The sequence below is a fragment of the Silene latifolia genome, chromosome 7 (assembly GCF_048544455.1).
Source record: "Silene latifolia isolate original U9 population chromosome 7, ASM4854445v1, whole genome shotgun sequence".
Lineage (NCBI taxonomy): Eukaryota > Viridiplantae > Streptophyta > Magnoliopsida > Caryophyllales > Caryophyllaceae > Silene > Silene latifolia.
In genome coordinates, this window is record NC_133532.1 from 119,100,167 (window position 1) to 119,115,413 (window position 15,247).

At 35.4% G+C, this 15,247-nt stretch overlaps 1 protein-coding gene across 3 annotated transcripts; it reads right to left on the minus strand.

Annotated features, from left to right (window-relative positions):
* Window positions 1-54: 54 nt before the first annotated feature.
* Window positions 55-14,387, minus strand: LOC141592737 (putative disease resistance protein RGA3). Of its 3 annotated transcripts, XR_012521215.1 has the most exons (5): window positions 14,025-14,387; window positions 12,306-12,948; window positions 2,176-5,626; window positions 628-873; window positions 55-452 (listed from the first exon to the last, which is right to left on the minus strand). XR_012521215.1 is itself a non-coding variant. In XM_074413527.1 (2 exons), the coding sequence occupies exons 1-2, from the start codon at window positions 12,958-12,960 to the stop codon at window positions 2,208-2,210; spliced, it is 4,074 nt and encodes a 1,357-aa protein (XP_074269628.1). In that variant the 5' UTR covers window positions 12,961-13,246; the 3' UTR covers window positions 2,010-2,207. The 3 variants fall into 3 exon arrangements, 1 of the variants encoding a protein (XP_074269628.1); XR_012521214.1 differs by lacking the exon at window positions 14,025-14,387 and having other exon boundaries at window positions 12,306-13,246; XM_074413527.1 differs by lacking the exons at window positions 55-452; window positions 628-873; window positions 14,025-14,387 and having other exon boundaries at window positions 2,010-5,626; window positions 12,306-13,246.
* Window positions 14,388-15,247: the final 860 nt, after the last annotated feature.

Consider the following 15,247-nt stretch of genomic DNA (forward strand, 5'->3'; position numbering starts at 1 on the left):
CAACACCCAATATTTATTTACACTAAAACTTAGCAGAGACGGTCTTTTAATAAGTTATTGAGAGACCAGTTTTCCGTACCATTAATGTGCAAATTCCAATATTTTTCTAAATAATGAAGAATGAGAATCAAGACTTGCCATAATTAAGTTGTTGCTAGTCACTAAAGTAAATGGAGCTTCAAAAGAGATTCTGGATTTAGTGCAGATCGAGCTGATATCGAAATTTCATCAATGGTTTCACATGCCTTCCCTCCAGAACTTCTTGGAGAGTCGTAGCTGCATCCTTCTCGCATTATGCGGCTACTTCAAATGGATGAGTTGTCTTCCCCTCCACCTCCAAGTACTAGATTGCGCAAATACTGAGCGTTGGCACTGCCAGTTCTCTGAACCATGTCATAGAAAGTGCTGTTCTCATCTAGCAATAGATTCTCTGGAGTATCAAATTCAGCAACCTGACGATAAAACAAGAGTGTCTTTAAAGGATACCAGAAAATCAAGTGCCATGAAACAACCATTTTGCTTGATAAAAATACCGTCGCCATCCCAAATTAATGTGCCTAGCATGAGTTAACAGCCCTTTCCACCACAAGTTTCTGAAACATGGAAGACTAAAAATCTGCAAATTACCTGACCAGCATCAAGCACTAGAATCCTGTCAGAATCAATGATGGTGTTGAGTCGATGAGCAATAGTGAGCATTGAGCAGCATCTGAATTCTTCTCTTATTGTCTTCTGAATTAAAGCATCAGTTCCAACATCCACAGAAGCTGTTGCTTCATCAAGAATAAGAATCTTGGACTTACGGAGCAAGGCTCGAGAAAGACTTAACAGTTGTCTTTGTCCAACACTAAAGTTCTCCCCTCCTTCCGTAACCTAACCATTGGTAGCCATAAAAGAAACAGTGCTCAGTTCAGACTAGAAATCAGGCACAGCTGAACAAGGCAACCAAACAAAAAAAAAACTAATCGTGGTTTACATATTTTTTTTTTTTTGGAAAGGAGACTTTAAGTCGTGGTACTGCAGGAAGATGTACCCGTAAGAATAATTAAACCTGAGTTCAACATAGACTTAGATAAGTTCAATGTTCCAGAAATCGTGGCTGAGGCGATGTGTTGGTCAGATCGTGTGGCGGATGAAGGGTGGGGTTGTGAGTGCGGTAGGGTTATGGGGTTTGGCTAGGGTGTATTGGTGCGGGATTTGTGGTCAGGTAAGGTGGCGCGGTTGGCCGTGTTTGGTGGGTGAGTGGTAAGGGTTGGTGGAGTATAGTTGAGGGAGACGAAAGGCTAGGGAAAAGGGCCTTTAATTTATTGTTTATTAAAAAATAATAATACTACTGCTTTTATTCATTGAACAATGAAAGAAAACGGCTCCTACTGTTTTACGTAGAGGAATACCCGCCGGAGATGGTATAAGAACGCTATCTCCGGCCGGCGGATTAAGCACGGAAGGATTTGTTAGAGGATCGATTAAGCTGATACCATGTTAATAATATAATAGAGATTATAACTGAATGAGGTGATCATTATTGACTTAGACGATTACAATATATAGTAGACTGCCTTGTAGAATAATCCAAAGATATTCCACATGGATAATATCCTAACAAATATATTATCTCAACCATAATAGATTTTCCTAATATTCCTAATATAATATTCTACCTAATATTCTCTAATAATTACCTCTTTGGGATCTATAAATTGATAAAACAAAAATGGTCATTCAGAAATTTAAGATCGAAGATATGGTTGATTTGAGATTTTCTTTAAAAAAACACTATAAAATGTCAGTCGACAATTGTTTTTCTCAAATTGTACATTATGAAGAAATAATCATTTTAGGAAAAAAAAAAATTGGTCGATTCCAAATTCAAGTCTAGGAGTTATGCGCAATTGAGTTTTTTTATAGCGATAAAAAGGGCATGTTGTGCATGAAAATTAAATATAGAGGGTATTATGTACACAAACTTAAAAAGTTGGATAACACATCTAAAATGGCAAAGTTCGAGATTATCACGTAAATTTTCCGTAAAATATAATCTTTAAGAAAAAAATCAAAACCGTAAACTGCTGTGGATTTTTAATTCCGGTCTGGAACAAATTTTGCCAACCTCTAAGGCTCTACACACAAGACACAACTACACAAGTCTAGAAAGTAAATAGTCAATATACTTACGATTCACTTGATGTTTTGAATTGCCTCTAAATTTATAGAATCTCAATAGAGGGGATATGCGAGATCTTGGTCCAATCAGAGCCATTATCTTTGTCACAACTTTCAGCTAGGATTGGACAATCCGAAATATCCAGTTCCCTTAATCGTGTCATCTGTAAGAAAACCTCCTTTGATGGTATATCTTTCAATTTCTTGCATTGTATCAACCATAATACCTCAAGAGATGAAAGACGACCCACCCATTCTGGAAGTTCTTCCAAGTCATCAAAGTCCCATATCCACAAATATTTAATCTGAGTGAGAAGTTGAAGCTGTTCAGGTAGAGACTTGATATTTGGGCTTCCTTTCAAAATTAATTTACGGAGAGATTGATTTTGTAGAATGGGAGACACATCAGAGAAGTATAATTCTTGTTCCTCTTCGTCACTGAACCCGCCGGTTGTCAAATTCGTTAGGTTAGGAAGATGTTCAACCGCCTTGAACATGGAAATCATCAACTTTATGGGATTTCCACTTTTAGATAGCTCTTTTAGACCCTTCAACTTGCTGAAATCTGGCGTTGGATCTTTTATAGATGGACAGTCACCTATCATGAGCATCGCCAAAGACGTGCATTTTTCCAAGCTGGAAGGGATATTACTTAGTGCTTTACATCTGGAAATACGGAGGTCGCTTAGGGAAGCGAGTCCGTTGAAAAGATTATTTGGAAGAGAAGTAAGAGCAGGACAAGATCTCACTTTCATTGTCTTGAGAGATGCAGCGAACTGCAGCTCACTGGGTAAAGACACAAGCTTCTCACATTTATAAATCTCCAGAATCTCAAGCTTCATGTTCGCAGTTGGTGACGCTATTGAAAAGGATCGGATACCAAGATTCTTTATCTCTACTTTCTTGAGGGATTGGGAATTCAGTGTAGGCAATGTTTCCAGCTCAGGACAATTTATAACTTCAAGAACCTCAAGACGAGGAAAAACATTTGTTGCATCTGCTGAGGGTGGCAGGACACATGTCTTCAACGCTTTGCAACCAGTAATCTGAAGCTCTATCAGAGATGGAAATGATACATGATTGACACTGCTATTGCTGAAATCTGGTGTTCGACCCTCTATCGTGAACGTTGCTAAAGAAGCGCGTTTTTCACATCTACCAATAAAGAGGTTGCTCAGGGAAGTAAGGGCAGGGCAATCTCTCACAATCATTGTCTGGAGAGATCCAGCGAACTGCAGCTCACTAGGTAAAGACATAAGATTCTCACATTCATCTATCTCCAGTGTCTGAAGCTTCAAGTTCACTTCAGGTGACAACATAGACGAGGGATTTTGTTTGGTAATCTCCAACGATTGGATGCCAACATTTGAAAGTTGTAGTGTTTTAAGGGATTGGAAATAATCCAAGGCGGGAATTGTTTCTAGCTCAGGACAATCTTCAAGTTTAATAACATCAAGAAGAGGAAATACAATTGTTTCTTCTCCTGTGGATGGCAAGACCCATGTCTTCAGTGATTTGAAATCGGATATCTCAAGCTCTGTCAGAGATAGGAATGACACACGATTAACCTTGTTATTGCTCTCGTTCAGAGGAGCACCATAGAAATCGATTCCTATGCTTTCCACTTTGAGTCTACGCAAAACCAGATATTTCAGACAAGGTAGATGTCCTAGTGTAAGGAGCCTCTCGCATCTACTGCAATTCAGTAGCTTCAAAGATGTCAGATTTTTAAGCGGCAAGGGGGAACCACCCTCTGACACAACTGCCATCCTCGCCATCCAAGAAGGAAACTTCAGACCAAAGAAGTTTTGAAGTTCCAGAGATGTTATGTTTGGGTGAGGTTGAAGGCCATCCAGAACATCTTCATCATAGCTCCCACCGCTAATTTCCTCTCTGTACCTGGACCAAGCTAGGGTTATATTTGAAACCTTAGCTTTTCCAGCAAGGTCAGCTTTCCTTGCATTCTCCTTAGTTTTCACATGTTCTAGACCAGAGATATGGATCTCGCCCATAAGCTTATGCAGACCCCCGAGTTCGTCAATAGACCATCCATCTTCATCATCACCCAAAGCAAGATGAGGTAAGGTGTGGAGGTTAGTTAACTCTCGTAATCCTTGAGATGCGATCATGGGAGTAGTTGTTGGGATATGAATTAAGTTGGTCAACCTATACAATACTTTTGGTAGGACCTTCATAGAGTCACAACCAAGAAGTCTGAGTGTTTGTAAAAGGTAAAGTTTCCCGATTGAATCTGGCAATGTTTCGATTGGATTACCTGAAAGACTGAGGAATCTAAGATGTTTAAGCAAACCAATGGAAGAAGGCAGCTCTTTTATGTCGCATCCATCGACTGATAGAGTACGCAGGTACTTTGCATGGATTAACACATTGTGTGGGAGTCCATAAGAAATTGTTCTCAGCTTTATTAGTGTCTTTGTTATAGGAATGTTGGATAGAGCTTCAACATCTTTTGTATCAATAACTAAATGGCGACAACTGTCAATTTGCTGATGATCGTTTGGTTTCCAGAACAACAAATCTTTCCCAGAAACATCCACGGCAAGATCGTAAACTAAATCGTGCATCATATATACCTGTTCTACACCCTTTACTTCATCTAGCAATGAATAATTCAGCAAAACCATTAGATACTTCTTGCCAATTTCCTCCATTGTCAAGTTTTTAATTTCAGATCCATGAAGGAAACCCTGAGCCAACCAGATATCCACCAACTTATCTTTTTGCATCCACCTGCCTTTATGACAAAAAGCAGGACAGTAAGCAAAACATTGCTTTATAGCAGGAGATGGTAAATGGTCGAAGGTTAATCTTAGTGATGGGAGGATCTGGTTTTCATCATTTTGTGGCAAATCCCATATCTCACTTTTTTCTATTGATTCCCAGTCACTTGGAATCCGCTTCGATATAAGTATACCTCCGATTGCTTTTATGGCTAAAGGGACGCCTTTACACTTTTCAACAATCCTTTTTCCAATTTCCTCAAATTCAGATATATTTGGATACGTCACACCTACCAAAGCTCTCTGCTTTAAAAGAGCCCAACCTTCCCCTTGTGATAGTTCTCTTAACGAGTGTGTGTATACAGCTTGGGATCCCGTTGTGACTTCTTTGAGACGAGTGGTGATTAAAATCAGACATCCCGGAAGTCCCCCGATCCTCTCCAATGCATTTTTCAGGGAACTCCATAGCTCTTGATTGTCGCACCATACATCATCAAGGACAAGCAAATACTTTTTATTCTTCAAATTTTCTTGAAGTTTGTTTATGATTGCATCTATGTTGGACAAATTTCCTTTATTTGATGTAACGTATTCAAGCATCTCATTCAGGATTCTCAGGATGGTAAAATTGTCGGACACGGTTATCCAAAGCTTTTTCTCAAAATGAGCTTCAATATCCTTGCTGTCATATAGGCATCTTGCGAAGGTCGTCTTGCCAAGACCTATTAACGCGTATAGGATCAAACCAAATAGTCAGTCAAACAAAGTATCTAAATATTTACTAACTCTCAAAAATTATCTTCAACTTTTCGTTATATGGAGACATATTTGTATTTTGATACGTTTTGTCGATTACAAAGTGAGATATACTAACTCTCAATCCGTCTTAAATAACAATTTGTGCTTTTCATTTTATAGAGACATATTTGTACTTTGATACGTCTTGTCGGAATACAGAGAGATATACTAACACTCAAAAATTAACTCTCAAACAAAGTATTAGAGACAGATATGATCATGTGAGGTTGATTACACAGTGAGGAACAATGGTGTCAATTTGCTTCATGAATAAGTTAAGGAACAATGGTGTCAATCCCGCTTCTCTTTCACCAAAAATAAAAATGCAAATGACTATCAATACTAAGTGTGTGTTTGGCCTAGTTTGTAAAAGTGTTTTTGAACTCAAAAATACTTTTTGGCCAAACACATGGTTTTCTAAAAGTTTAAAAAAAATTATCAAAACCTAAAAATTCATATTTTTGTTCATAGAAATAGAAGCAGCTATTTGTTGTTTTTGCTTTAGAAAAATTAAACTTGAAAAACAAAAACTCATTTTTGAGAATCAAGACCAAACATGCTCTAAATATAATTCCAGAAACCAATGGACTTCCATGTAATTAAATAAATCTATACACATTAATTATACTATATAGTTTTAAATCGCTAGCGCCATGTGATGAACCTGAACAAGGGACTTCAATGTAAATATTATTTAGTTTTGGTTAAAAGTATAAATTTAGAGAATATTAGAATATGGCGAGTTTCCTTAAATAAATAGGTCCCACTTATGGTATTAATTAGTATAAATATGTTAATTATGTAACATACATAAATATAATATAATTATATGTTATATTTTGGAAACTATTAAAAGGTAAGTAAATCAATTCAGATTTCCAAAAAATATAATATTTCATAATTCATTAGATCTGTAATTTAATTAGTAATAATAATGATTGCTCTTAAATAATATTCTAATCTAATATTTCGGATTTATTTAAATTTATAACTTTAATACAGCTAGATAATCAACTATTATGATAGTAATAAAAACAACAATAATATATAGCAACGGAAGTAATGAAAGTCATACTAGCAGTAACGGGAGTAGTGAAATTAACAATAATAAATGCGAGAGTAGTAAAAGAATAAATAATGACGGCGGGAGAAGTGAAAGTAATAGTACTCACACACATGTAAGGCCAAACATATAAATTTTATAAGAAAACACTTTTACAAAAATATGGCTAAACAACCAAAACTTTTTCCAAAAGTAGCTTGTGAATGAGCTCCTTCTAAAAATGAAAAGCTATTTTACACAAGCAATGCCAAACAGCACCATTATCAGCTACTTTATCAGTCCCTACTTTTCAGCTACCTTATCAGTTACCTTTTCAGATTTCAGTTAGTTTTTCAGTTTTCAGCTATCTTTTAAGGTTTTAGCTATCTTTTTAAGGTTTTAGCTACCTTTTTAGTTCTACCAAACACACCTAGCAAACACACCTGAGATTATGAGTTTGTTACATTCGTTATATACTTTTATTTTACAATTGCTGCAATATACACGTATAAATCATTCAAGAAGTGCATGATAAAATATAATAATATACTCCGTAGATGTAAAAATTAATGTTAGATAACACGTTCTCACAATTTTATGATCATTAGTCAACTTATAGTTAGATGAAACGATAATAGAAGGGTTAAAGATTACACTAATTATAGTTAGATGGTCTTACTTAACTACAAACTATTACTAATATTACTAATTATTACTATGGTACAAAGATTACACTATACTAGTATTGGTGCCCGGCTTCGCCCGGGCTACTCTACTTGCCATTAAATTTTTTTTTAAATAAAATTACTTAAAGTTGCATAACACATAAATTTATTATTTATATATTTTTTATAACATAGCATAAAATTACGATGGAATAAATTTTGAGACAAATTCACTACTCCCGCTATTAATATTTTACTCTTATTAATGAAACAATAGTAATAACATTTCACTACTTGTCCGTAATCATTGTTACTTTTACTACTCCCGCCGTAATTATTGTTACTGTCACAACTGCCGCATTCGTAATTATTGTTACTTTCACTACTGCTGCATTAATATTGATTATTTCACTACTCTCGTTCCCGGGCTACCTCTACTTACCATTAATTTTTTTTTTCATTAAATAAAATTACTTAAAATTGCATAACCCATAAATTTATCATTAATATATTTTTTATCATATCCTAAAATTACGATGAAATAAATTTTGAGACAAATTCAGTACTCCCGCTATTAATATTTTACTCTTATTAATGAAACAATAGTAATAACGTTTCACTACTTGCCCGTAATCATTGTTACTTTCACTACTCCCGCCGTAATTATTGTTATTGTCACTACTGCCGCATTAATATTGATAATTTCACTACTCCCGCCGTAATTATTGTTACTTTCACTATTGTCGCATTAATATTGATTATTTCACTACTCCCGTTGTTGTTTCTACCACCCTCACTAATCTCGTTGATAATATTGTTACTTTTACTATTCAAATGAGTGATTACTATCATATAACTATATTCAATGTTACTACAATTCTTTTCTTTACTGACGAAATTACTTTTACTACTTAGGCATGTAATTTTAAGAGGATTATATATTTATATAAATATATTACATATATGCATTAAGTCAAATCGAAAGAATTATGCAATATTATATAGGGTTATTTGATAGGAATAATCCAATCTATGTCTAACCTTCTTATATTAATCCATACTTCAATTTAACTGAGAAAAATCCGAATTAATGCGTCATTTAACTTCTATTGAACTTGGCCAAATTTTGACCTGTTGTAACAGTTATCCTATCAGGTCATTTGGTGTGGTCCCATTTTTTTCTTCTTAATTCTCCTGGTTTGTCCGCCCATCTTTTTCCTCCATTCTTCCTCATTTTGTCAATCTTCCATTCTTCCACTTTCCTCCTTTATTTTAAATTTTCCTGAAATTCAATCACTCTCAGCCAAAAACAAGTAAACCCAAGAAACATCCTTCCCGTCCTAAACACAACACATAATTCCACTTATTTGACAATCATATCCATTAATTCCATTTATTCGACAACCATCCAACATCTCGTCCCCACTACAACCACCAAGCTAACCAGTAACCACCGCACTCACACCCTCACTTAAACACCACCATCGGTAAGCGGTAAGCGAGGCAGTTGACGGCGAGGATAAGGGGGTAAAAAAATAGATCTGAGGAAGGGTTCTGTATTGATGGTGATGATGCATTTAGTGGTGGTCGGAAAAGATAAAAATGGAAGCCGCTGATGGGTGGCATAGTTTACAGAGTAGTGGGGTATTGGTGTTCGAGTAGATGCAGATGGGCCGTGAAGTGGGCATAAGTGTCGTGGGTGGTTGTGGCGGTGGTGATATGGTGAGGGATAAGGGGTGGGTTCTGTGAGCTTGTGAAGGGATGAAGGGGTAATTATAAATTTATAATTAAGGGTAGCATTATAATTAAGGGTCAACTAAACTGGTAGAGTTTTTCTTTTAATTTTTGGGTTTCCTTTGTTTAAGCGAGGTAGGAAGGGGTGATCTATGCTTAAGAAGTTAAGGGAACCGGTACACTAGGTCTCCTATCCACAAGTTCAACCGAAGTTAAATGATGCGATAATTCGGATTTTTTTCGGTTAAACTTAAGTATGGATTATTATGAGAAGGACAAGCATAGGTTGGATTATTCATATCAAATAACCCTATTATATATTATGGAATCTAAATTGAATTATTTATAACCTACTTATTATATTTTTGTATGTTAAATAATTAACATCTCTATACATCTAATAAACTATAAAGTTTAATAAAGTTGCATAGATTTTAAATTTAATATATAATTTTATGATGATAATAATTAATACCATAAGTGTGCATGTTTATACTAATTAATTATTTTATTTTAAGGAAATTACCATCTTCTAGTCTTCTATAAATATTAAGGAAAATTAATTAATTATTTAATTATTTTATTTTAAGGAAATTGACCATGTTTAAGAAAATTACCAAGCTCTTATATAATTTAATTTTAACCCAACCTATATAATATTTGCATTGAGATCCCTTAATCGGGTCCATCACACGGTGTTATTGATTTAAAACTATATAGTATAATTAATTTGTATAACTTTCTTTAATTACATTGAAGTCCCTTGATTTCTGGAATTAATATATAGTATTGATTGATGACTTTGAAGATGAGTATTTTATTTGTACATGAGAATCTCTTAATAGTGTAGTATATAGTATTCTGTTCCGGTTATTTGTTGCCTTGATTTGGTACAAAAACCAAGGAAATAGGAGGGAGACAATCATTAGATGTCAAGTGCATTAGGCTAAATTGAGTGTCCTAAATTGAGTGTGAAGGATCCAATTGCCTATCAAAGATATTTCTAAAATAGAAAGGCAAATAATTGACAGAACACACAAAATGGAATAGGAAAACAAATAACCGGAACGGTGGGAGTAATAATAAAGCTAAAATTACTAAAAAACCAAAATACTGCGTGTCAATTATAATTTCAAGTTTACGAAAGCTAAACACCACCGTCATTCGTTTGAAAGAAATAGTCTTTCCATACGTAATAGATTTTGATTTTTAGAAGTTTGAGTAAAATATCATCAGGATAATATTTGAATCACATACCAAAAGTTTTGGCACAAAGCAAGATTAAAGAAATGAGAGACGTAATATAAACTACAGAAAAGTGAAAAGTATTCATGGAATGAGAAGAATCAACTTCACAACAGAAAATACATAATCTAAAATACCTAAGACATCTAAATAAAAAAAACGTAAACAAGCAACTGGTATTCTAGGTATAAGATATAAATTTACCCTATTAAAAATTTCTTTATTTTTAGCCATCCTCAATCGTATCTTCCCCAACAAAATACTCCGTATTAAACTTCCATAATTTTCTATTCCACTAAATTTTCACTCTTCTTAAAAGTTTTTTTTTTTTTGGCAGCCGAAAAGAACACTCTTCTTAAAAGTTGTAGATTGATTATCAAAAGAAATACTCCCTCCGATTCTTAATAACCTTTCTTATTTTCTTTTTCGTCAATTCACAAGTAGTTTAATAGATAATTGTTTTGTCATTACAAAATTTAGTTTAGCATGAAACTTTTGAAATAAAAGATGTTCATTTAGTGCCTTAAAATTTGCGGCATTTGCGCCTTTTAGTAGTTAGTCCGCCAATTTATTAATATTCCGTATTATACTATACTCCCTCAATTTCATATTATAAGTCGTTTATATTTTACACTAGGTAGTATCTGCGCTTCGAGCGGCCTGTTTTAAAATTTTATTATTATATATAGATTTGTTATAAAAAAAATTACATAAAATGTTATTTTTTTGATAAAAAGCGACAAGAATTAAAAGTATTGAACCTTCTATTTTCTATCTCTTAATACAAAACATTATTAATAGTAAAATTTATAACTAGATTTCAATTGAAGTTAATACTATTAGTAATTATTATTAGTTTCTCTAATATGCCTATCTAAAAAACCACGCATTCTCGCGGGATCAATGCTAGTAATTGAGTAAATCATGTGCATGAAAGAGCAATACCCTAAAAGAAACGCTTCCCTTTCTAGAAGTTTTGTAATTGTGATTTGTGAATTTATTGGATTGTAAGTAAGGAAATATAAGAGTGCTATTTTGAGTGTTGCCCATATTATATTTGGTATCGGGCCTTGCAATCTCCCGGCCGGCCCGTATAAAAGTACCCTTTTTCTTCTCTCTTTGAAGATGGTGAGCATAATAAAAACTAATGAGATGGCAGGCAACTAGGCAAGTGATCCTAAGAGTGAATTCATGATAATTTTCGAATAGTTAACACTAGACATTGATTTCGCCCATAATAGATCATAATTGTTGAAAAAGAATTTACCATGTTAAGATAAATATCGATGGTGATTTGTTTCCGTGAATTATGATTTTGATTCGAGTAAGAGATTGCACAAATTGATCGAGGTGATTATCATTGGATTTAATCGATCTTTATGTTCGGTCATTAGGGTAGTTTAATGCTACGCCGGGCCAGTAGCCCGTCCCGCTTCCTACCTCGGGCCGTGTGCGGGTTCGGCTAGCCAGGCTCAACCCAAGCCCACCCGTACGTTTGACCAGCCCAATTAGAGTTGGCATAAAGGGTCGCGGGCTGGTAGGCAGCACGGCCTAGAGCATGGCCCGACGAGAAAATCGAGGAAACACGGGCAAGGGCATGACTGGGCTTGAGACGGGCTCCGACGCAATTTTCTTCGGAAATCCGTGCCTAAGCCCGGCCAATTTTGGGGGAAGGCACGACGGACCGGCACGCAGAACGGCCCAGCACGGCCCGTTGCCTACTCTAGCCCCAATATGCACTCAATATAACCTCAAAATGCAGTAATGGTAGCTTTTGTCTTTTGATAACTTGACCATACATGATTACATGTTGTCAAGACTCATGGTAATGACAGATGATTAATACGACATGATTTGGCATACAAAAATGGAAGACAGTACAAATAATTGAAGTTTGAAGTCATATAGTAAGTTTACCTCCTATTCCGCGGATGGCAACCGTAGAAATGTGAGCTTCCTCATTACTTGGGCGGCACATTATTTCTATCAATTTCTTCATCTCTTCCTCCCTTCCCACAAATTCAGCGGCACTAGCAGATGCATGTCGTCGAGCTTGACTCAATATGTCGCTACCTTCGTCATTGTTTGCAGATGTCCCTGCGATCCCGCCTGCTGTGATCTGCAACTGTTTGAGACCCATGTTTTGGGCGTTCTTGTCGAGTTCATCAAACATGGCTAGGGCATCACGAACCCTGCGAGACATCCTAATGCGAAATACGATGGAGTTGTTACGAGTGAAAAAGTCTTTGAACTGTTTCACAAATCGCTCTTTCTGCTCGTGTTCCCTGCGGATGATTTCATAGTCGTAATCATCAATGATATCATCAGCAACATAAGCCGCATCCTTGACTCTCAGAACCCAATCATTGACCTGACCTCTCTTATCAGCATGTTTGGCACTCTCTATGTCCTTGAGAAAGAGCTGGAGGTTTGAGAATTTGGTCTTAAGCTTTTCAAGCTCATCCTTGAGACCCCACATCAACTGCATCTCTTCTATGGTTCGATCCATTAACAGCTGACCTATGGCCTTAGCGGCATCAGTCGCCAAGCTGAGGGCCGCCTTTTCAGCCATCACAATGTATTAATAAGGTTCAAGTAAACACAAGCTTTTCAATATTGATGGTTTATGGGATGGGTTGGGAATAGAAAGAAGTACAGAGCACAGAAAGAGTAAAAGATAAGAGTTGGATATTTAGTAGTAGAATTCTTTAAAAAAACATGTAAAAAATCAATGAAGAAAAGTCGGACATTAAATTTCTTCGGTAATTGTACAGTATGGCAAGTACACTATATCCGTCACAAAAATAAGAGTGGCCAGGAAGTGACGAGTGATTTATCGTTATACTCTCTATGTAGGTGATATTTGACTCAAACGAATATGCTCGTTACTAATAAGAATTTGTGGAATTTATTTCATCATTTTTAGTTTAAGGCCGTCCTTATTTAAGGCTACATTCAAATAAAATAAAGGGGAAAATACAAGGAACATCTAAGAGGTCTAAGTTAAAATTTATCAGTAATGATTCGGTGGGACTATCGATCATTAAAAAACAAACTTTTAGGCCATTTAACTGAATGAAACAGTCTCATTTTACAATTTATGAAAATTTATAAACGAAAGAAAAATTCTCGTGTCCGTGAGTACGGTACTCCTTACCCTCAAGCCAATCCACTAAATGAAATATTTTAATGACTTAGGTGTAAAGAGTACCGTACTCCATCCCGAAAGAGACAGGAATTTTCCTAAACGAAATATTACTGGTAGTGGTCCTGGGTCCTAGCCTATAGTTGGAAAATTGTCTTTTGGTGTATGCCGACATAAAACTTGTAGTGTCAAATTGTCAAAAAGAGTGTTCACATCAACTTCAACGTCAATGAGCTTGCAATTGTCTACTGTAAGACTGTAATTACACTAACGTTTGGAATGGGGCCAAATTTAGGAATCTTCACAATTCTAATAAAGTAGAAACAATGTTAATAATTACTTCAAACAATTGGTTGGAAGAATTTTTTAGACGGTTTTCTTAAACTAAATTTTAATTAATCTAAACAATTTAAATTAATTGGCGTTAAACGAATCAACTTCCAAAAAAACAAAAAAAAAAAAAAGAGATAGAGACAATGAACCATCCTTACCCATAATTTTTCCCGGATTTAAGGGCGTCGTTTCAATCAACCGCGTCGATCATCATTACCCAAACTTGATTTGCTCATCTTCTGTTTCCTTCAAACCCAGTTGATTTTCTAAATTGTCTATTTTAAATCATCAAAATCAGGTAATTATCATTACCCAGATTTTAAAATTGTGGGCGCAGAATTTGTGTATCTTTGTTGAAGGAATTAAAAAGTGTGAACGAGGGATAGATCTAAGGGTTTGGCTCATCATCTTCTGCATATGCTTTTGATTGAAGTTTTTTTTTTTTTTTTTTTTTTTGGTTACAATCTACTCAAATGGCATTAAGAATTTAAGATGGAACAATATTAGCGTGAAAATCGTCAAAAAGAGAGATGCAATATACTTTGTAAGTTAAAAGAGTTATTTTATTCATTGTCGATTGGTTTTAGGATATAATCTCGTTGAAATTAAAGTGGACACTCTCTTTTTTTCAAAACGGCCGAGGTCCATGTGCCATCTGACACACATTAATCAATTGGTAGAGGGTGGTTCACTCTGATAACTCGGATGGTGGGATGTCGGTGTGGTAATTAGGAAAAATATATACGGAGTCATGATTAAGCAAGTACGGACACTTCTTTTAATCGGCCTCCTCGTGTCGAACATTTAACCTAGTAAACCCACCTAGGTAACACGGACACTCCTCCTAATTCGAGTTAAATAAGGTAATTCATGTTAATAAGAGTATTTCGTATTTGATACTTCCTACCTAGACATGTCCAACGGGTCAAGAGAGCAGGTTTTGGGTTCGCTTATTTTGGATTCTTTACGTCTCAGATCTCTTTGAGTTCGTACTGGTCGGAATTATACGAATTTTGGATTGAGTTAGAGTCAAGAATCGTGGTCCAGGCACGACCTATTTTCTCAATTTGCAGCCTAAGGACGACCCATGTCGTGTCGTGTCCGTGTTGGGCCGTGCGAATCATGTGTCGTGCTAGAATGGGTCATAACAATATTATTATTCGCACACTTTATTTTGTTAAATTTTGTTCGAATAGATTTTCTCTTTTATCATTATTGTTTATAATTCAACAATAATGATACGACGAGCGAGAAAAACATACATATTACTGTTGGAGTTAGTGTCCTCCACGCACAATAGTGCGTTAACATATTAAATCTCATTAATGGAATATCATCGGATATTTAATTATTTGATACTCGCCAGTTGATTAACGTAAAA

What these genes read in the sequence shown, in the direction of transcription:
- LOC141592737 (XM_074413527.1), bottom strand. Translation starts at nt 12,960, where the DNA reads ATGGCTGAAAAGGCGGCCCTCAGCTTGGCGACTGATGCCGCTAAGGCC. An exon ending in TGCCATCCGCGGAATAGGAG is followed by an intron (nt 5,627 to 12,305) that starts GTAAACTTACTA and finishes ACGCGTTAATAG; the next exon opens with GTCTTGGCAAGACGACCTTC.